This window comes from Ananas comosus, linkage group 22, assembly GCF_001540865.1.
Source record: "Ananas comosus cultivar F153 linkage group 22, ASM154086v1, whole genome shotgun sequence".
Taxonomy (NCBI): Eukaryota; Viridiplantae; Streptophyta; class Magnoliopsida; order Poales; family Bromeliaceae; genus Ananas; species Ananas comosus.
The window spans coordinates 424,118-446,996 of NC_033642.1; the positions used below are offsets into that span (position 1 = coordinate 424,118).

Here is a 22,879-nt window from a genome sequence, read left to right on the forward strand (position 1 = left end):
AGATTGTTGCTACTATGTTTTTTATTTTTTATTTTATTTTTTTTTGAGGAGAAAGTTTATTTCAGTTTATTATTTTTTTATTTTGAACGCTATCTGCTTCATTTATTTCATTTAGAAATAAACTTAGCTGGAAATGTGATACTTAAATTTTATTTTTTATTCAAAAAAAACTATTTCAAAAGATACTTTGGTCTACAATTTTCTGGATATTTTTTTTTAAGAGCTGTTTATTTAGAAATTTTGGAGAAAAAAGACAAAATATGTACCTAAATAAAAGGATAAACTTCAAATATCGCCTCTGTGGTTTTGCATATTTTTACTTTAGTATTCTGTAGTTTANATATAATCACTATTTCAATTTTGGTGTTTCATGTTTACATTTATAAGTTATTTCGTATCAACCCCATAGATTTCAAAAAATATATACTAAATTGCTTCTCAATACCTTTCACGACTACTGTTATATATATATACAAAAAAATTAACGGAGGGAAGAAAAACGAAACTATATGATACTAAAGTGATATATTTTAAATTATAGGGTACTAAAATAAAAAAGTGCGAAACCACACGAATGGTATTTGAAGTTTTTTTAAAAAAATAAAAAGCAAAATATATCTAATGCAGCTGGTTTAAAATTTTAATGGCTAATATTGTTTTAAGTTTAAAATCTAATTGCGAGTTTATTTTACATGTAAAAAAAAGATAAAATAAAATTGATGTATTGTTGTCTTTCTCTCACGGGGAAAAAACACTTGACCCAAAGTAACATTATTTTATTTGTGTGTTTTAAAAACCAAAAAATCTCTTGCGAGTTGTGACTTAGTTAAAAATTTAAAATTAAAATATCATTAGTTTTCCACTTTCAATTTGGGAATAACCGCATTAATTTTGTTATTATATTGTTAGTAAATAATAATATAGGTAAAAAAGAAAAAAGTGGTGAAAAAAAGAAAAAAGTACAAAGAGGGTGAGGAGTTTAGCTTTAAAAAATGTTCTATTTGTAAACTCTTAAAAAGTAGTAATAAGATATTTGGTGTATAAAAACTTTTCAATTGAAAAAATGCCAAGTTGTTGGCTCTAAAACCTTCGATCCGTTCTGTTTGTATCCTTAAATTTATTCGAAACTTTGTTACGCAATTTAAAAAAAAAATTTGTTGTGGGAAATTGTTTTATGAATAGGTGGGTTCCACAAGTTAAAAAAAATTATAATTATAATAAAAATAGTTTGTCAAAAAAAATTTATTTATAAAATTAGTTATATGCAGTGAAAAAATTATAGTTTTCTAAATACCGCAATTTTTCACTATTTTCTTTAACATATTAAAATTATTTTTACAGGTTACTACTATATATTTTTCAGAATTTGAATTTGGATGCAGAAAATATTTAAATTATAGAAAAACGATGAATAATTTACTATTTTTAAAATTAATGAATAATAATTCACCTTTCTTTATTTTTATAATTAAAATATTTCTTAGGAGGCTTAACAGCCCAAAAATCTCTCCTATCCCTGCGAGGAAGTCTACTATGCAGCAGTCACACTACATCATCAATATCTAGCCAATCATATATATATATATTTTAAAATATAATAATCTTTTTCTAAATTACGATGGTGATAGTGAATACTAAAAACATAATTAAATTAGTTGAAAAGCATCATATTAGCTTTGTGACTGTCGCATTTTAAACCTTTTTTCTCCGTGCAAGAACAGTATATCTACTCTTTTTTTTTTGAGAAAATCGTACGAAAATAAAAATTTATTTGAAGAAAATAAGCCGATACATAATTGAAAAAATTCTTAAGAGAGAATCACACAGTATATATTTTTTTTGCTAGAGAGATACTAATTAGCTAGTTGATAAGCTTGTATGGTATTTTTGAAAAAAAGTTAGAATTTCGTTCAAAAAAGAAGACGTGACGTTTGTGCACCAAGGACAGAAGCGTTTTAAGCTCTCTCTCTCTGTCTCTCTCTCTCTCTCTAGAGGAGTAGAAGTAAGAAGATTTGTACAAACCTCTCTCTCTCTCTCTCTCTATCTCTCTAAATATTTATCATTACAATGAAGAGGCTTGGAGTAATTATTGGGAAGAGGAGGCTACTACCACTACATGGGAGCTTCGATCACCACCCCAAACATCAACAACAACAATAATCTCCCTCTCACAAACTCAACAACAACAAACCCTCTTAATCTCCTCTCTCTCAGGTACCCATTTTCAATCTCTCTCTCTCTAGTTACAAATAGGGTAAACTTCAAAAACCCTCCGTGGTTTCGTAATTTTTCACTTTGCCCCCCCTTATGGTTTAAAATGTATCAATTTGTCTTTCTGCGGTTTCGTTTTTCTCTTTTTCTTATCAATTTCATTATTTTTTTTTTCTTAAATCAGTAATAAAGTTAAAATTAAAGAGTACTAAAGTAAATAGTTGATAAATCTAGATGGGTATATAAAGTTTTTTGTATATAATTTAATAAAATATTAACGAAAAAGCTATCCAAAAATAAAAATAAAACTAAGGAAAGAATTTGATACATTTTAAATCACAGAGGAACAAAGTGAAAAATTGCAAAACCACTGGACGAATTTTTGAAGTTTTTCCTTACAAATAAGATAGAGCTCTTTAGAGAGAGAACACTCAAGAAGGTTCCGGATGTTGTCATATCAAAATGACCCCTCAACTATGTAATATACGCGGCCTGAAAAAATTATACTTTACTATTTTATTATTTTATTTTTATTTAAAAAATTTATCTTTAAATAGATTAGCAAAAAGGTAAATTTGCTTGAAAATTATTGGATGGTATTCTCAATTCTGTTTGAGGATTTATTCTTATAGTAGAATAAAAATAAAAGCAGAGAATAGTTAAATATAACTGGTTGAACCATGGTGACAAAATGAAACCATGTTGATAGTTAATTAATTGCCACTTTTGGACCATCAGTAGAGTAAAGTGAAAATACGCTATTGATTTTTTACCGTTGGTAACTTTTATTTATGACATTAGAAATTTTACCAAATTTATGAGTGGTTTTTATCAAATTTGATCCCTATTGAGCAGTTCGAAATTTAGAATAATTTGAAAAAAATTTTATTAACTTACCTCCCTATAAAAATTTAAATAAACAGATTAAAAGTTAAAAGGGGCCTTAATAATACATTTTACATAATGGTATTACGTGAGGGGTGTCCATGCATTTTTACCTACTGTTTGAACATGAATAGGTGATTCTCAGTTTCTCACGTTATATTTAGGCCTAGTTTCATAATATCAATTTTACACTATAAAAGATCTGAAAATTCAAAACCGCTTATAATCTTTTCGTTTTTTAATCTTTTTGTATTTTAATATATAGTATAAAATTGTCTACTCTGGAGAAGCATGTAGCCGCATGACAGTTCGTGATTGGTCTATTGTTGCCTAATAACTAAAAATGGAATGCATTTTCCATCCATTCATAGCAGGGAAGTGCATGGCCGGAAAGAAGAATCCGACGGCGACGACGACGATGATACCGTCTCCGTAGACTCAAACCGAGTACAAGAGGCTCTAAACAGGAAGAACCCGGAGAAGCTCCAAGAGGAGTCCGGGGCCGTCGCGACGGTTCTCCCCGAGGAAGTGCTCGAGTCGGCCGAGTCGGACATCTTCTGGGCCCCGGACCCCGAGACGGGCGTCTTCGTGCCTGCGGAGGAGGGGGAGGTCGACGTGAACACCAGGCTCCCCGCCCCGCCCCACCCGTCGGGGATCACCAACGGGAGCGGAAGCAGTAAAGGGAACGGCAACGGTAACGGCTCGACGGTGCTCGAGGAAACCGTTTGGGTCCGAGAGGTCGAGGTCGAGGAGATCGTAAGGCCTCCCCCTATCGAAACCGAAACCGACGACTCAGATCTCCTGTAGTTGAAGTTTCCTTTTTCTTTTTTCGCTTGTAACCGAAACCGTAACTGAAACCAGAGAATAACACTAGGTACAATTAAATGTGTTGTTGTGATGCTAGAATGGAATCCTCTTTATCTATCTTAATCTTCAAGTAGTGGTACAAATGGAGCTGTAATCAAGGGTAACTTTTTGAATGAAGTGCTTGTTTGTTTCATATTTGTTCTTTGATGATAATTCAACTACACATCCTCAACATTCCGGTGGATTCATCTACATAGACCCAAGGAACTTCTTTTTAGGGCTTCTTTGGCGCTTTTGTATCTTATGTAAAAGTGTTGTTCGAGTGTAGTTGTCGAAAGATACAAGCCAGTTTCCTGCTGCTGTTAGAAGCAAAAGCTTTTTATATCGAAACTTCAGATCTTGACGCGTAGAGGTTCATTTTAGGTACTTAGTAAAGTAGGCTTTCTGCTTTTTACGCAAAGAAGCTATTTTAGAAGCCAGACTATTGATGTGCGCAAATGACCATTCCTGCAACATTAGTTTGCTTCGCCTCGCATCATCAGTGGATCTTAACTATACCTCCCTTCATAATGATTTGCTCTAAAACCCCGAAAGCTTATGCTTCCATCTTCTTCTTTACTCCAAACTCATGAACAACGCCGTCTATCTCAATAGAACTACAACCCGGGGTCTTCTTCACTTTCTTCCTCCTCATCGCCTTTCGTACCCTGTTCGAATCGTGACAACGATTATTTGCCGCATAGATATTTGACAAAAGCACATAACTCCCATCCTCCTCATTCTCCACAGTCAAGAGGTGCTTCATCACACTTTCGCCCATTGCAACTTCACCATGGATCTTACAAGCCCCGAGAAGCGACCCCCATATGAAAGCGTCGGGCTCGACCGGCATTGCCCTAATAAACTCACGGGCCCTATCTAAATACCCGGCCCGGCCTAGCATATCAACCACGCACCCATAATGCTCAAGTTGAGGAGTTATATTATACACACTCGACATGTCCTCGAAATGGCGAAGCCCTAGCTCAACCAACCCGGCATGAGTACATGCCGATAAAACCCCGACAAAAGTGACCCTATTAGGGCTTATACCAACTCTCAACATCTCATTGAAGAGATTGAGAGCCTTCTCCCCTCGGCCGTGCATCGCGAGCCCTACTATCATCGATGTGTATGCGTAAACATCTCTCTTGCGCATTTCGTCGAACACTTGCATGGCATGATCGATCATCCCGCATTTCGCGTACATGTCGACCAACGCATTCCCCAAAACACCGTCGGCCTTCGACCCGATCCTAACCACATACACATGAACCCATCTCCCCATTTCGAGAGCTCCGAGGCTAGCGCAGGAGTTGAGAACTCCGACTAAGGTTGCGTCGTCCGGCTCGATCCCTTCACCCTGCATCCGCTTAAACAAAGAGAGAGCCCTCTCGAATTCGCCGGCACGAACAAACCCGGAAATCATAGCATTCCATGAAACCACATTCCTCCTAGGCATCTTCTTGAAACACTTGTAAGCCGAATCGATATCGCCGCACTTTGCGTACATACTAATCAAAGCATTCCAAGCAAACACATCCAATTTGATCCTACTACTATCAACATACCTATGAACCCTTCTCCCCAAATCCAAATCCCCCAATTTGGCGCATGCGGCGAGGACCGCGACGATCGCCACCGCATCCGCCGCCGCGAAACCCTCATCCACCATGCACAAGAACACCTCGATCGCTTGCTCTAGAAGGCCCATCTTTGAATACCCGGAGATCAGAGTGGTCCAAGAGACCACATCTCTCTGGGGAAATTGGTCGAACAGGTTGTGTGCGGACACCAAGTCCCCGCACACGGCGTACAACCTGATGAGGTTGTTCCTCACGTACAAGTCGCGCTCAAAGCCCATTTTCACGACGTGGGCGTGGATCGTTTCGCCCTCGAGCAGCGCGTTTGAATCGGACAAGGATTTGAGGAGAGGGGGGAAGGTGAAGGTGTCGGGAATGGTACCGTTTTGGAGCGATTCGACGTACGAGGACATGGAGCGGGGCCGCGGTGGCGCGCTCCGATCATCTCCGGCGACGGCGCCGCCGCGCGCGGCGGCGGGGGTGCGGAGGGGGAGGGTGCGGGGGAGCTTTTGGGTGCGCGTTGCGTGGGGGGAGAGGTGGAGTTGGGTTGGGTTTGGGGAGGAGGACGACGAAGACGACGACGCCATGGTTGGTTGCTTCTCCGAGATCTAATAATGCATTCTATTTATACAAATACAAATTAAAAAAAAAAACAAAAAAAAACTAAAGCAGTAGTCTAGTGGATAGTTATCCGGTATGTTAATGGACTCGCGGGTTAGCGGGTTAGCGAAGCTTCTGTCTCGATATGTCGTGAATGAGACAATAAATGAAAGTCAAAATTAGAGAAAAAAGATTAATTTGTTCCGAATCTGTCCCGTTCCGCTGAAAAAATAGAGCGGGAGATTGAAGACCCATTTTTTTTCTCGATCCAATCGGATTCACAAAAAATCCGCTAAACATTCGGCCACGCTCTCCTCTTAACCTGCTTCTAATAAAGCGGTAAGTTGGAGTAAAAAATAGAATACAAATCAATCCGCTTCGAATCAGCCACCAAAGAAAATGGGCGGGAGGTGGGAACTCTGTTCCGCTCTCTGATCATTTTATTAAATCTGACTCATTTATGAATCATAATCCGTTTTTAACGGATAGGTAATAAAAATTTAGTATCTGACGTATATCCGCATCAGAATTCATATTAAAAAAATATGAATACGAATATAATTTTGTCGAATACCCGATCGTATTCGATCGCTTTCACCCCTATTTATATGACATCTCAATTTTGTGCCCTTGGCTTTTAACTAATATTTTTTGCTTCTATTAGTTGCTCTCAACCACTCCACCTAAGCAATGGCCATTTTTGTATAGGATTGAGTGAATGCTTTCTCATGGAGCCTCTAAAAATTATTAGTACCCAAAATAGAACAACCAAATCCAACAAAAAAAAACAAAAAAGATAAAAAAAAAAAAAAACCACCAAACCCACAATTTTGTTGGATTAATTAAACAATTTATTTCATAAACTTAAACTGTTTTTTTTTTTTGTTTAGAGAGAAACTGAATTGGTTTTGGTTTCTTTTCTTGTGATTGTATTTTGTATTATAAATTGAGTTCCAAGTTTTTTTCCTAATTCTCCAATTATTTTCTTTTTCTTTTTCTTTTTCTTTTCTTTTTTTTTTAAAACCAATATCACAATCTCATTCCTTGTTACAAGAAAGATGTATGATCCAAGATACCCACCACCATATCCTGCTCAAGGTAATTGAACCATTAATTTATATACATATATATATATATGGTAATGTTTCCATTTAAATTCCTATTTTAGAAAAAAAAATAATTTAAAGAACCATTGATTTGATCAAAATTTCTCTTTATTATATTTTCAAGTGTTGCATGCATAAAACTTGGTTGCTTCTTAATGTTTTTGACAAACCTCTTGGTTTTTTTAAGTTTTTTTTATATCCTTTTTGTGTCAATTAAAAAGTTCTTTGCCCCTATTTTGTTAAATTTTAATCTCTGTCATTTGTTTACTATGATTTTGGATGGGGGGGTTTGTTTTGGTATCATTTGCGTTTTTATATTTTATTATTTAAACATAATTTTATATAATTGATATGTAATTTATATATATATTTAATATAATATATATAGTATATATTAAATTATTATATATATTTATATATTATATATATAAATATATATATATATATATTTTTTTATGGTTGGTTGGTTAATTTATTATTTCGATAAATGGTATAAGTGATATTTATCTTTAAAAATTTTGAAAGAAAAAAAGGGATGTTTTTAAGATTCTTGTTTTGTTGTTTGTTACGGTGAAGTTTGGGTAAAAATGATTGCATAACAATCTTACTGTTTTATCCTGTAATTTTGAATTAAAATTATCTTTTAAAAACAAAAAATACGATTCAAATTAATAGGGAAGCTTTTGTTATTTACTCACGACTTGCTAATTCAAAAATTGTTTTAATTTATTCTAAATTACTAAAATACCTTCAATTCCTAATCCACTAGCTAAACTCTATAGGATTTAAGATATTGAAAAAAAATTTTAAAATTAATAAAATATTTTAGTCAAACACGAAATATTATAGATATATATTAGTATTTCTGGAAGCTTTTAAAAATATTATCCCAAATTAATATATAGTATTGTTTTTTTAATTTAAGGTATTATCAAGGACTCTATTATGGGCACACACCTCAATATTGCAGCTCCGCCGGAAAAGGGCGGCCGGCGCCGGCGGCGGCTTCTACCGGGATTGGTGAGTTTATTTCTTTACATATCAAAAAATTTAATCTTTACAATCTATGAACACTAATATTTAAACATTTCGAAGAAACAAAAAATCACAGATAGTATAAGCATTAATTTCTTTATTTATTCTTCAGAGTGCAGAAAGATTCGAAAATAGAAAATTTAATAGAATTATAGAAAGAAACCTTGCAGAAGCGATTGGAGACATTTTACCATCTTAAACTTTCATTGTTGTGAAGTCGAACCTAAACTTCGGAAATTTTGATGGATTACTCTATTAAACTTTTACAAGTTTTTTAAAAAATATAGATTTCAATTTCAAAATATGTTCATAGTTTCAGATAGTATATAGCGAAAGAATCAAGCTTTCAGTTACATTGACGTAAAGTAATCGGCATCTTTATAAAATAAATAAAGCGACATTGCTTTCGTTATTTATCGATCATAGCGACAGGGTATCTGAATTGATGATCACGGATCCTGAATAATATCTATACATGTTAAACTTGTAAAGGGTTGAATATTTCATATTTCTTTGATTCATTTAGTTTTTGAAATGTTAAATTCCCTGGAAAAGATGAAAAAAACTGTTAATTCACGAAACACTGTTATTCATAACAAAAAAAAAACACTTTTTTCATAGTTTTTATTTTCGAATAAAATTAAATAATAAAGAAATGTAACACGAAACAGCTAGTTTTCGTGAAAATCTGAAGAAAAAAGTTAATTTCTTTTTTTGTAGGAACCAAAATGAATGAGATATTTTTTAAGCTCAAAACTATTTAGGTCATTAATGTTTCATATTTTAATTTTATTATTAGTCAATATAATGTACGTCAATTGAGGCTAATGTTTAAAAGTAATAAATATAGGATCTAAAAGTTAAAATTAGATAGATCAATAATGCAGTCAATTTCAAAGAAAGGCAGAAATTAGACAACATATAATCTTGAAAAATAATAAACTCGTTCTGAATTATTAAATAGCGTAATCAAATTAAATGTGCGTCATGAATTCGATGCGAAAAACCATCGGTGACAAATGACGCAGAAGTAAATATCCCTGTTTAGGCTTTTACATGAAATGATCATTATCTCTAATAATAGATAGTTTTCTTTTCTTTTTTTTTTTGAACAAATGGAAAATAATATCATATTTATTTTTTAATTTTTGTAGCCTTGCTGTTTATGTGTTTGTGGCCTACTGGGATGAGTGCTGGCTGTGAATCTCCTCCATCATTCATTTTACGTTGGATTTAATTTTGATTATTGTATCAATTGTAACTATGTTACTAATATACATTGTTCAACTTCCATAATGTTGTATATCTATTTTTTTCTTTTTTTTTTTAGCTTGATGCTAGCTTTAAAATTATGTATAAATTAATGTATCTTATCAATTGTCAAAAGTTATTTATTTGTAAATAAAAAAATAAATACCCTATTTAATTTAGGCCTCCTTGTGAGTGGTATTGTTGTTAAGAGTTTTTGTTTTTTTAATTTCTTCTGTAAAAGCTTTAAGCTATTTTATATTTTTTATTTTTATACTTAAACACTTATTACTAGAACGTTTGAAAGTTTGATAGTTGGGACTTGGATTAAATCGAGAAAGGAAATTAAGTAAAGCTAGAAATAGAAGTTTTGGTGGTTTGAATTCAATATAAGAACTTTTACAACTTTAATGATTTACTAAATTAATTGGTTGGAATATAGGGGGCTGCGCTTGCGTTTATGTGCGATTTATAAACTGGCACAAGGCTGTAAACTGTACCTTTTTTGTTTTATGATTACCATAAGTACAAATGATTTATTACTTTTTGAGGTTAAAATCGAAATCATCTAATTCTTCACCACTTACCGAAGTCGAACTGTTGTCAGGTTTGGTTGTATTTGTAAGCTGAGAAGTTTGAATTTTCTTGCGCAATTTTAATCGCAAGAGTTTATGATTAATTAAAGGGGGTTAATATCATTTACTTGTTTTTCATATACGTAATAAACAAAATATATTTCTAAAAGTTCAACTTTATATGTTGCTTTCTGCAAAAGTCATAATTTAATATGTTCCTTACTTGTTAGAATCCGTTAGAAATTTTAGTTAACCCATTATTGTTAAATACTAACTCTGATCGTTTTGAATTTTACCCTCTTGTTATTATACTTGTTATAAAACTTTTGGAAAGAACATATTTCTGATGGCAAAAATTGAAATATAAAACAGTTCTAACATTCTCTTAACGGTAATTAACAGATGGACATATTTGAAAATGTTAGAAGTTTTATAGGAATAATGAAAGTTAAATTATTAGGATATGATTGATTATTTACTAAATTTGTAGGACCTGTATGAATTAATCTTAATAAATGCCATGCTTTATCAAATTTGATTCCTTTGCTTTTCCTCAATCAAACTAGATGTTTTCTTTTCTTTTTATTTTTTGAAAAAATGGAAAAAAAATAAATATCTATTTTATTTTTTTTAATTGAGCCTTTTGCTGCTTTATGCTGCTGTTTGGACTACTGATTGAGTTGCTGCTGTGATCCATCATCATCATTAGTTGATTAATTTGATTATTGTAATTAATTGTAAACTAATGTTACTAATGATAAATTGTCACTTCTTGTTGTATAATCTATTTTTATTTACTTTTTTTTTTTTATGTTGATGTAGCTTGTAAATCTAATGTATCAATTAATTGTTATCTATAAATGTCAAGGTTAATTTTGTAATAAAATATCTATTTAATTTAGCCTTCCATTGATGAGTGGTATTGTTGTTAAGAGTTTTTGTTTTTTAATTTCTTCTGTAAACGTTAAGCCTATTTTAAATATTTTTTTATTTTTATACTTAAACTTTTAACTAAGAAGTTTGAAAGGTTTATAGGTGGACTTGAGATAATGAGAGAGAATTAAGTAAAGCTAGAAATAGGAAAGTTTGGTAGCAGTTTGAATTTCATATAAGAACTTATAACAATTTAAAATGTTACTAAAAATAATGTTGATGATAAGGCTCGCTTGGTAATGTTGCGATATATAACTGCAAGCAGCTGTTTAATGACCTTTTTTTGTTTTATACATAGCTACCACTGCAAATTTTATTACTTTTGGGGTAAATCTTCATCTAATCTTCACCAACTACAGAAAGGTCGAAACTGTTGTCAGTTTGGTTGTATTTCAAGCTGAAAGAAGAAGTTGAATTTTCTTGCGCAATTTTAATCGCAAGAGTTTATGAGTTAATAAAGGGTGGGGTTAATATCATACTGTTTTGCCAAATATAGTAAATACAAATTAGATTCTATTAAGTTCACTTTTATATGTTGTTTCTGCAAAAGTCATGATATTTTAAATATGTCTACTGGTTAGAATCCAGTTAAAAAATTTTAGTTAACCATATGTTAAATAACTAACTCTGATGCAGTTTTTGACATTTTTAACCCTCTTGTAATTATACTGTTTATCAAACTTTGGGAAGAACTTATTATCTGGATGGCAAATTTGATATAACATTCTAACTAGTTCTCAACGGTAATAAACAGAATGCCGATATTTTGAAATGTTTAGGAGTATTTTGGAATAATATATGAAAGTTAAAAAACTTTTATAGGAATATGTTTATTATTTACTAAATTTGTAGGGACCTGTATTGAATAATCTTTAATTAAAAATGCCATGGCTCACAGTTTCTTTGCTTTTCCTCTAATCAACTAGATAGTTTTCTTTTCTTTTTTTTTTTTGAAAAAATGGAAAAATAATATCTATTTATTTTTTTTTAATTTTTTGTAGCCTTGCTGCTTTATGCTGCTGTTGCCTACTGGATGAGTGCTGCTGTGATCCATCCATCATCATTTTTAGTTGATTAATTTGATTAATTGTAATTAATTGTAACTAATGTTACTAATTTACTACATTGTTCAACTCTCATAATGTTGTAATAATCTATTTTTTTTCTTTTTTTTTTTTAGCTTGATGTAGCTTGTAAATTAATGTATCAATTAATGTATCTATAAATGTCAAAGGGGTTATTTATTTGTAATAAAAAATAAAATCACCTAATTTAATTTAGCCTCCTTGTTGAGTGGCTATTGTTGTTAAGAGTTTTTGTTTTTTTTAATTTCTTCTGTAAAAGTTTAAGCTATTTTAATATTTTTTATTTTTATACTTAACACTTATTACTAGACGTTTTGAAAGGTTTGATAGTTGGACTTGAGATTAAATGAGAGAGAATTAAGTAAAGCTAGAAATAGAAGTTTGGTAGAGTTTGAATTCAATAATAAGAACTTTACAACTTTAAAATGTTACTAAATAATGTTGGATATAGGGCTCGCTTGGTTATGTGCGATTATAACTGCAGCAGCTGTAACTGTACCTTTTTTTTGTTTTATATTACCATAGCTACAACTGCATTTATTACTTTTGGAGGTTAAAATCGAATCATCTAATTCTTCACCAACTACAGAAGTCGAACTGTTGTCAGTTTGGTTGTAATTTCAGCTGCAGAAGTTGAATTTTCTTGCGCAATTTTAATCGCAAGAGTTTATGAGTTAATTAAAGGGTGGGTTAATATCATACTGTTTTTTGCAAATATAGTAAATAACAAATATATTTCTATAAAGTTCAACTTTTATATGTTGTTTCTGCAAAAGTCATGATATTTTTAAATATGTTCCTACTGTTAGAATCCGTTAGAAAATTTTAGTTAACCATATGTTAAATACTTAACTCTGATCAGTTTTTGACATTTTTACCCTCTTGTATTATACTGTTATAACTTTTGGAAGAACATATTTCTGATGGCAAAATTGAAAATATAAACAGTTTTCTAACAGTTCTCTAACGGTAATAAACCAGATGGACATATTTGAAAATGTTAGAAGTTTTATAGGAATAATATATGAAAGTTAAACTTTATAGGAATATGTTTATTATTTACTAAATTTGTAGGGACCTGTATGAAATTAATCTTTAATTAAAAAATTGCCATGCTTTATTCACATGTTCTCCTTTGCTTTTCCTTTTTCTTTTTCCCTTATTGTCTTTTCTCTTTTGCTTTGCATCATCTTTTTTTCCTCTCCTGTGAGACCAACTTAGATCTTTCAATTTTAATTCCAGATTGTAATTGTGAAATTTAAACTAATATCAGATTCTCAGAATTTGAAACAGATTTTAGTATATTTTAATATGTAATATACGCATTGAGTCTATATTCAAAATTTATTTTTCAGATTCCTCATTTTTTTTTCTCTATATGTATTGCATTTAGTTTGAACTTAAAAATTCAAATATACATCAGTATCTTTTTAGATTTTTATATTTATGGATTATGGGGTATGTATTCTCCTATTTGATTAGTATCCAATTAGTCTCAAAATTTACATTTTTTTTGGGTATTTGATTTTTAAATCTTAGTATTCGTCTGATATTCAAATCCGTATTTATTTATATATTTATTATAATATAAGATAAAAATATACAGAATATATCTGAACTATAGACCATTTTGATTGTACTACCAAATCTTTCAATTTATTAGATTTGAGTCATTCAACGACTTTTTAACTTTAAATTTAAATGTGCTGTTTATCTTTATAGATTTAGTTAATATATTTTGTATAGTTTTCGTAACTATAAATTGATTAAAGTAAATAATTAGCTAAAATATTGAAGTCAAAGTACTTTTAACGGACTCAAATCAAATAAATTAAAATGTTGGACAATAAAATTAAGATATTATAAGATAGGATAGCAGATTCAAAATCTATATTTTACCTCTTTAAAGTTTCAGAAATATTTTCAGTGAATTACGACGTTAATGAGAATAGCGAAATGATCGAACTATCTTTTACTTATTCTATAAAAAAAATAATTTTTTTTAACATATTTGTATTATTTTTAATAGTATTTTCGGTATGAATTATAAAAATATACGGAATAATAATGAAACCTAGAAGAGTCTAAATACATCAACTTAAAACTTTAATAAAGGTATAAAATATAAAATTTTGAAATTAAAAAGATTTAAAATAAAAAAAAAGATTTTTATAAATTTTTTTCTAAATTTTAGCCATACAAAAACGAGTATCCAATACACGCCCTTCCTCTTCTAGATGCTTCCGCGGCATCGCGAATCAACGGACAATAACAGTGCAGTGCAAAAATCGGACGGTTGAGATCGTTCTGAAGCTTCGCGACCAATCCCCAAAACCCTCGAGCGCTCTCTATAAATAGCCCCTCTCATCCGCCCCCTCTCCACTCCCTCGCTCACTCCCCAAGCGCGCGGTGTAGAACCCTAACCCTAATCTCGGAGCCTTATCCACCAAGGTGCGGCAAAACCCTAGCCCCCCCGAATCCGTCGCGAGGTGAGCTCTTCTCCGTTTTTTCGCGTCATCTGGATGTGTTTTTGAGGAGAAATGGGATCGCTTTTGTGGGGTCGGATTCGGTCGGGATTGGGGGGACTTAGGGATTGTGATTTGAGATTAGGGGAGGGTCTTCTCCGTTTTCGCATCATATGGATGTGTTTTTGATGAGAAATGGATCATTTTTGCAGGGTTTGTAGGGTGGGATTTGGTTGGGATTGGGGGATTAGGGTTTATGATTCGAAAGCAGGGTCTTCTCAATTTTTCGCATCATTTCGATGTGTTTTTGATGAGAAATGGGTCGTTTTTTTGGAAGGTCTATGGGGTGGGATTTGATTGGGGTTGGGGGTTTTAGGGGTTATGATTGTTGTAAAGCTTTATAATTTTGAATCTTTGATGTTTGTGGCAGTAGTTTAATCCAATTTCCATTTGAAAGTGTCGAGCTTATTAATGTTTGCTACGTAGCTGTGTGTTGAAGATGATACGGAGATTTTGTCGCACGAACTATGATGATTTCGAGTTTATCAGATAAGAGTACATGGTTATAATTCTGTAGAGTATTATGATTCTAAATATAAATCTTAAAACTTCGATTTGTTGTAATATCACCACCATATCAGCGACGCATCAGCACCTAGTCCGCTAAATTGGACTCTGGGATTTAGTTGCAACAATCTGTTACTTGACCGTATCGTTGGGAAAAATGTGTGAACTCAAAACGTTCTTGTATATCAAATCAATTTCCTGTAAAATTGTTGCTTACTCATTATATTGATTATTAAATTTTGCAAATTTGTCTTCCTGATAGATGTTCCGAGAGTGCGTATGATGGTTATTGACTAGTTTTTTGAATCAGGCAATATATGGCTTCTGCTTTCGGCACCATTTCGACAGTCGGCCTCGCGGCTGCCCCAAGCAGCTTTGCGAAGGAGAAGAGGCTTTCGGCTTCTGAGAAGCTCTCTTCTCTTGCTTCTATTTCATCCAGCTCTGTTGGTGCTAGGATGCAGAATGTTAGACTCCAGAAGAAGCACAGCTCCAAGATCAGAGCAATGGCGAAGGAGTTGTACTTCAACAAGGACGGCTCAGCTATTAAAAAGCTGCAGGTACTTTTTCTTAAGATTATTAACAAAACAAACTAAATTATGACTGCTATTGTTTGAAGCTGCTTCAATCTTCACGTGTTTTCTCAACTCATTAAATTTCAGATCGGAGTTAATAAGCTTGCCGACTTAGTGGGAGTCACACTTGGTCCCAAAGGAAGGAATGTTGTTCTAGAAAGCAAGTATGGGTCCCCTAAAATTGTGAATGATGGTGTCACGGTGGCGAAGGAGGTATGCTGCTTTTATGTTTTACACGACGTCCTTTGTTGTTTAATCGTAAGGTCTCTAAGTGCATCAAGGCGACATTTTAATTATTTTTGTCTTTGCCTATGCTATTTTTATGGTTCGAGCTGCTGCCTCATACTCTATTGTTGCTGTTGAGATCTTACCCTTCTCTGCATGAGAATTGTTGTGAAGCCCTTTAACATCTTGTAAATTATATTCCTAATAAGTTAATTTGCTATCCTTATCGTTATTAGGCCAGCTTGTTCGATATTGAAAGTTACTAGTCCTCTAATTATGAACTTTTATGTATTCTGGCGAGCAAGTTGAGTTTAATAAAGCCTTCGACAAATCCTTTTTAAGGTTGAGCTCGAGGATCCTGTCGAGAATATCGGAGCTAAGCTGGTGAGGCAAGCTGCTGCTAAGACCAATGACTTGGCTGGAGATGGGACAACCACTTCTGTCGTTCTTGCTCAAGGATTAATCGCTGAAGGCGTTAAGGTACGCACAAAGACTTTACATTTTCTCAATGTTTATAGTGTGGCAAATATCTTCAATGTTGATAAATTGTTTCTTTTTGTAAAAAAAAATAATTATTCAGGTAGTTGCTGCGGGTGCCAACCCTGTCCAGATAACGCGCGGTATTGAGAAAACAAGTAAATCTCTCGTTGAAGAGTTGAAGAAAATGTCTAAAGAGGTAAATTACAGCTTCCTTGGGCATAATAATTAACAAGGATAGCATATTTTAGCGCTTTGCTATCTCGATCTCCGAGTGATAGAGAAGAAAGTTTATTTTGTGTTCGGATTGACATTACATGGATAACAGTAATGATGAGGGGTAAGTTTAATAATTATGGGGATGAGTGAAGAAAAAAATGAAGGATGCTGCTAGTCCTTCGAGCTGTAGAGTAGTTATTTTTTGGTCGTAGAATAATCTTGTTTGATAGGGAACGATTATTCCAGGTGATATTTTACTTTATTTTTAGCAGAGAAAGATGGATATCTTTTGTTATCTCCTTTTTGTGCTGAAATATTTGCATCCTTGGAGTCTCTTTAATGTATGCTAGTTTCTATACCCATTCGCCGCATCATTATTATATACTATCCTATGCGGCTGTGCTTCTTTTTTTGTTGTTCCTTTTCTCTTGTATTGATCGTTTTTTTTGAGGTTCTGCAATCTTTCACTGCATTTATTCCGAATTCACAGGTTGAAGACAGCGAGCTTGCTGATGTGGCTGCAGTGAGCGCCGGAAACAACTATGAAATAGGTAACATGATCGCCGATGCCATGAGTAAGGTGGGTAGGAAGGGAGTGGTCACCCTTGAAGAAGGGAAAAGTGCCGAAAATAGCCTTTATGTTGTGGAGGGAATGCAATTTGACCGAGGCTACATTTCTCCTTACTTTGTTACTGATAGTGAGAAAATGACTGTGGAGTATGAGAATTGCAAGGTTTGATGCATTTCTATATAATAACGGTCCCTATCTAATTTTGATCAACATCGAACATTTATTTTCATGTACGTCATCTCCATTTTTCTCTTCTTTTTTCAGCTGCTGCTTGTTGACAAGAAAATTACAAATGCCAGAGATCTTATCAATGTTTTGGAAGACGCCATAAGAGGCGGATATCCGATTATTATAGTTGCTGAAGAGATTGAACAGGAAGCTCTTGCGACTCTGGTCGTGAATAAGCTGAGGGGGGCACTGAAAATCGCCGCATTGAAAGCCCCTGGATTTGGAGAGAGGAAAAGCCAGTACCTTGATGACATTGCAATTTTGACTGGAGGTTAGATAATATTTAACATCAATTTTATTTATATATATATGTCCTGCAAAACCATCTATTTCCACAAACACATCACTAAACATTTGAAATTTTCGTTTGTGCGCTCTAAAAAATTGCAGGAAGTATATTGGCAGTTTGTGTAGTTCTTAATTGTTTATTTAACTGTGTGATTATTTTCTGCAGCTACTGTGGTTAGAGATGAAGTTGGGTTGTCTCTGGATAAGGCCGACAAAGAAGTTTTGGGCACTGCGGCAAAGGTTGTGCTTACCAAGGATTCAACCACCATAGTTGGTGATGGAAGCACTCAGGAGCAAGTGGCCAAACGAGTTGCACAGATCCGAAACCTAATTGAGGTCTCATTTCCATAAAACTATTTTTCACGGCTTTTCTTGTCAACTTTGTTCTCTCCCTATAGCGGGCAAAAACTCTACTGATGTTCTCGGGTGGACAATTTTGCGATTGTATTGGTGATTTTGCTTGGTAATGGTAGAGTTTGATATTACAGGACCAACTAATGTTGCGTGTTGGTGCCTATTTTCTCAGGCTGCGGAGCAAGAATATGAAAAGGAAAAGCTTAATGAGAGAATAGCTAAACTCTCCGGCGGTGTTGCTGTAATTCAGGTGCATCATTGTGCTAGAGACGCGGCATTTTATTTATTCTTTTCTACACAAAACCATAATATGCCTCAAGTTTTTCATTAAATTTCTTAGGTTGGAGCCCAAACAGAAACCGAGCTGAAGGAGAAGAAACTGAGAGTGGAAGATGCTCTCAACGCCACAAAGGTAATTTATTTATTTACTTTTTGGATTCAACCAGCCTAATTTTGTTCGCTTCGATGTTTATTGTACATTTAATCGTACTATTTTGTGCTCAGGCGGCTGTCGAGGAAGGTATTGTTGTTGGCGGCGGCTGTACACTTTTGAGGCTCGCATCGAAAGTCGATGCCATTAAAGACACCCTTGAAAATGATGAGCAAAAGGTATAATTCCAGAGCGGTATATACACTTCTACTTGGGGTTAGTTATGATGTTAGCTCTTAAAAGTTTGATGCTTCGAATGGCACCGACACAGCAATTTTTCACGCAGTGAGTTTACCTTTACGTGAAATAAACTTAAATGGACGAAATCGTTAATTTGATACCCTCGAGGGTGGTGTAATTCATGAAAGCTCGTCTTCCTCCGGGAATAGTATTGGAATTTTAGCCTCTTTGGTGCTGGCTGACTCGATGGCTCGATGCATGACTGCTTTCTTCCCTTCGTTTATGACTTTTGCAGGTTGGGGCTGATATAGTCAAGAGGGCCTTGAGCTACCCACTGAAGTTGATCGCTAAAAATGCGGGCGTTAACGGAAGCGTCGTCACTGAGAAGGTCCGAGCTCTCATCTTTTTTCTATTAAAATCTATTTAATTCGGTGAGCTTGTCGCTAATTTACGTTCATTTTAACCGCAATCCACCTACTCAGGTTCTCGCCAGCGACAACCTTAAATTTGGTTATAACGCCGCGACCGGAAAATACGAGGACTTGATGGCTGCCGGTATCATCGATCCCACCAAGGTTTGTCGATCCGTCAATTTCTCCTCTTTTCAAGTCATTTCCTTGGATTCGCTACTAGATTCCGAAAGTTCAAGTGTTAATGAACCTGCGCAGATCTCTGCATACAGATAATAATCAAAAGGGACAAGCATGCTACATTTTCAACATTTTAGATGATTGAAAACTTCATTAGCTTTCGCTTCGATCTTGTTTTAACTAATTTGACATGAGAAATTAAATCTGAAAAACAAAAACGAACGAACGATTGAACGAAATGCAGGTGGTGAGATGCTGCTTGGAGCATGCGTCGTCAGTCGCGAAGACGTTCCTGACCTCGGACGTGGTGGTGGTCGAAATCAAGGAGCCCGAGCCTGCCCCGATGACGAACCCGATGGATAATTCCGGTACGCGCTCCGTACCCGATTTCGAGTTCGACCTAAATTACGAATTCGAAAATTCTTAAACATTTTGCTCATTCGGGAGTTTGACCTAAATTGCGAATTCGAAAATTCTTAAAACATTTTGCTCATTCTTACCAGGTTATGGATACTAATCGATCGATCGACGGCGAAAACCATGACGAGAGCGCGGGGCGGTGTTCCTTTTTTTTGTAGATCAATGTTTCGGTTCGGCGAGGCGAGGGATTGATTAATTTTTGTTCTATTTAAAGTCCTAATATGATGCAACAGCATAGATCTATCTTGCTTATGAGGAATTTAGCTTCTTTTTTTTTTCATTTTTCATTTTATTTTATTTTTTAAGAAGAGAGTTTTCATAATCATTGTCTCCAGTTATAACACTTGTAGCTCAGGATAAGATCTCAGTTTTTATGCTGCTTTTTGTTAGGAGAGAGAAAGGGTTTAGGGGCATTTTGGTTTGTGCTTTTTTAAAAAAAAATTTGGATTGATTTTGCAAAATTCAAAATATTGACCTGTTTTTTTTTTTTGGCAAAATCACAAAATCATTAGATGTTTCAGGAAAAAAGGTCATAAAAAATTTGAAAGCATCTTTTTTTTTATTGTTTTTAAACTAGGTTGTTATTGTTATTTGTTATTATATTAAGTTATCTAATAATTGTATAGAATAATAAATTATGTAGAAGAATAACTATTATATTAAATTATTTAGAATAATAATTATAGAGGATTAGAGTTTAAACAAAATTCAAGAAAACTCTTGACATGCAGATTAAACATCCAAATCTAAGTTGTGTTAAAATCAAAGTGAAAAACGTGCAAATTTATTTGAGCTAGGAATTATTTTAATTTGTCTATTATTTTTTCGCAATTTTGATTTTATTATTCAAGCTTTTATTTTCTTTGTGCTTTAATTTTTAAATAAATTTGACTGTTAAGTAATCTAGTTTTAATCTTTAGTCAAAAGTGTTGATGATTCGTCAACTCGAATTAAATAAATTAAAAAATTGGATAATAAAATTAGAATTTTAAATTTGATAGTCGAAATTTGATTTTTTTGAAAAATTAATCTGAATTCGACCCTGTTCACATTCCATTCCTGGGATAAAGAGTAGGACGTGAAAAGGACGAGTTTGTTTCCTTTTTAGCATCCAACACCTCGTGATGTGTATTTGTCACACATTAGAATCAACAAAGTTTTGTTCTAATACCCAATTAGGTTTTCTTTTTTTTCCCTTTTTTTAAAAAAAAGAGTTTTATTAGAGTGTTTTTTTTTTTGTTTTAATTTGTTTTTGTTTTTTTGTTATTTATTGGTGATACGGAGATTTGGTATTAAGATGGAGGAATTATTGCGAATGCATCCAAACTAAGACAGCAAGATCAATTATTGAGTGGGTGATTATTCACAATTTTTATAAACTTAAAATTAAATTTGTTAAATAAAATTTGAAATTAGTTAAATTTTCATTTCGAAACTAATTTTATATAATTTAATATACTGATTGTAAAAGTCCTTTTCTTCCTGTTGTGATTAGTTAAATTTTGGATTAATTTCATATAGTAAATATATCAAACATCAAATATATTCTTATAAAATCCAACTTTTTATATTTATTCGTACAAAAGTTTAGCGATATTTATATTTGTTCATCTGATTTGTTACCATTAACACTGTTTATTTTTTAATAGAGAATATGTGAAATGACATTTTTGCTATTACAAACATATCTCTTCAAAAATTCTAACTGTTAGAATTATATAAAAATAAAATCTCCAACGGTCATCTTTTTCATTTCTGCCCGATAATATAAGAGAGATAAAAAGATCAATTTGCTTCATTTACTAGCTAAGATTATGTATTTTACTTATGATTAACTATATTTTTCTAACGGATCATAATTCATAACAGCAGAGGTATGCATATATAAAAACGTTAGGACTTTTACAAGAATAAGTATAAAAAGTTAAACATTTATAGAAATATATCTGCTATTCGATATATTTACAGAAAGTTATATGCAATTTACCCGTAACTTTTAATATACTCCTGCTAATTAAACAGTTGCTGAAAATTTGTTAAAAAATAGTCATTATAAGTAAGAAACTTTAATTTAGAACTTCTGATCGTATTACAATATAATTTATTGGCAAGAACTTGTCACGATTTTATCAAATAACTAGCACCCAAAAGGACTAAACAATGACTTTATTAATATGGACATCCAATATCACACTTTATTTATTAGAGTTAAGAATAAAAGTACGTAGAAATATACTTCTCAATTTTTCAGTGGATTACAGAAATTATATCTTTAATCGAACCAGTTCAGCTGAGCACTTCTGGAAGGACATGTTATTCCTCATCTTAGAAGAAGTTTATTAGTTAGAGAATGATATTCAGTGGGACCTTGGATGAAACTTAATAAAAATGCAAAATTTGCACTCTCTTGTAACCTTTTAGGTTTGTGCTCCTTTTCACCATATGAGAGAGAGAGAGAGAGAGAGAGAGAGAGAGAGAGAGAGCTTCTACTGCTTCACTGGGAAGCTCAATTTATGGAACTGCAACCACTGCCACTTTTATTTCTTTTCCTTACTTTTATTTTTTTTTAAAAAAATTTATTATTATTATTAGGAGGTTGTAGTTGCAACCATACAACAACTCATGAAAAGAAGGTATTAGTATGTGGGCATATGTTCGCTTTTTGTTTCACCTTTTTATTGTTTGTTGTATGTAGTATTTATAGGATTGTTGTTATTGGCCTCTTTGTTTTTAGATAAGTCAGATTCACCGCTCAAATGCGCAAGCAAAGTGCTAACAGAGTGGTTGCACTTGACAGATATTAGGCCCAACCCTATCTTTAATCTGTAGCATCTCGTCCTAATAGAGTAGTTGCGCCTTTCTAATACCACTGACCCTTGTAAATAGCGGAGCGAGTTAACATCAGAAAAATGCCCGCATTTCTACAATGATGAAATACCGCTCGACTTAATATTTATGAGGAGATTAATGTTTTTTGTTTCAAATTTCATTTTGCTTATTTTCATCTCATACAAATAAATATAATTCACGCATAAAAACATAATATAGCTAAAAGCTTGAGCCACTAAAATAGAATTGGAGTTTTAGGGTCATAAATACAAGGATACATGCGTTATTAGTTTGATCATCTTCAACTATTTGATCCGATACGGAGTTGCAACTTGATCCGATCACCATCACTTCTTA

General features: G+C 33.0%; 3 protein-coding genes across 4 annotated transcripts; 2 read left to right on the plus strand and 1 right to left on the minus strand.

The window, feature by feature from the left end:
• LOC109726940 lies at positions 1,869–4,096 on the plus strand. 2 transcript variants are annotated; one of them, XM_020256763.1, is made up of 2 exons: positions 1,869–2,214; positions 3,468–4,096. In XM_020256763.1, the coding sequence occupies exons 1-2, from the start codon at positions 2,117–2,119 to the stop codon at positions 3,901–3,903; spliced, it is 534 nt and encodes a 177-aa protein (XP_020112352.1). In that variant the 5' UTR covers positions 1,869–2,116; the 3' UTR covers positions 3,904–4,096. The 2 variants fall into 2 exon arrangements, with proteins under 2 accessions (XP_020112352.1, XP_020112353.1); XM_020256764.1 differs by having other exon boundaries at positions 1,911–2,214; positions 3,471–4,096.
• On the minus strand, positions 4,080–6,131 carry LOC109726939 (pentatricopeptide repeat-containing protein At1g08070, chloroplastic-like). The gene has a single exon (XM_020256762.1). It carries the CDS (start codon positions 6,110–6,112, stop codon positions 4,499–4,501), a length of 1,614 nt encoding a protein of 537 aa, XP_020112351.1. The 5' UTR covers positions 6,113–6,131; the 3' UTR covers positions 4,080–4,498.
• Positions 14,461–20,082, plus strand: LOC109727298 (ruBisCO large subunit-binding protein subunit beta, chloroplastic). The gene is made up of 15 exons (XM_020257357.1): positions 14,461–14,596; positions 15,450–15,696; positions 15,799–15,924; positions 16,279–16,416; positions 16,517–16,612; positions 17,123–17,365; positions 17,468–17,702; positions 17,886–18,055; positions 18,246–18,323; positions 18,414–18,485; positions 18,578–18,682; positions 18,979–19,071; positions 19,166–19,258; positions 19,518–19,641; positions 19,777–20,082. Exons 2-15 carry the CDS (start codon positions 15,457–15,459, stop codon positions 19,788–19,790), a joined length of 1,827 nt encoding a protein of 608 aa, XP_020112946.1. The 5' UTR covers positions 14,461–14,596; positions 15,450–15,456; the 3' UTR covers positions 19,791–20,082.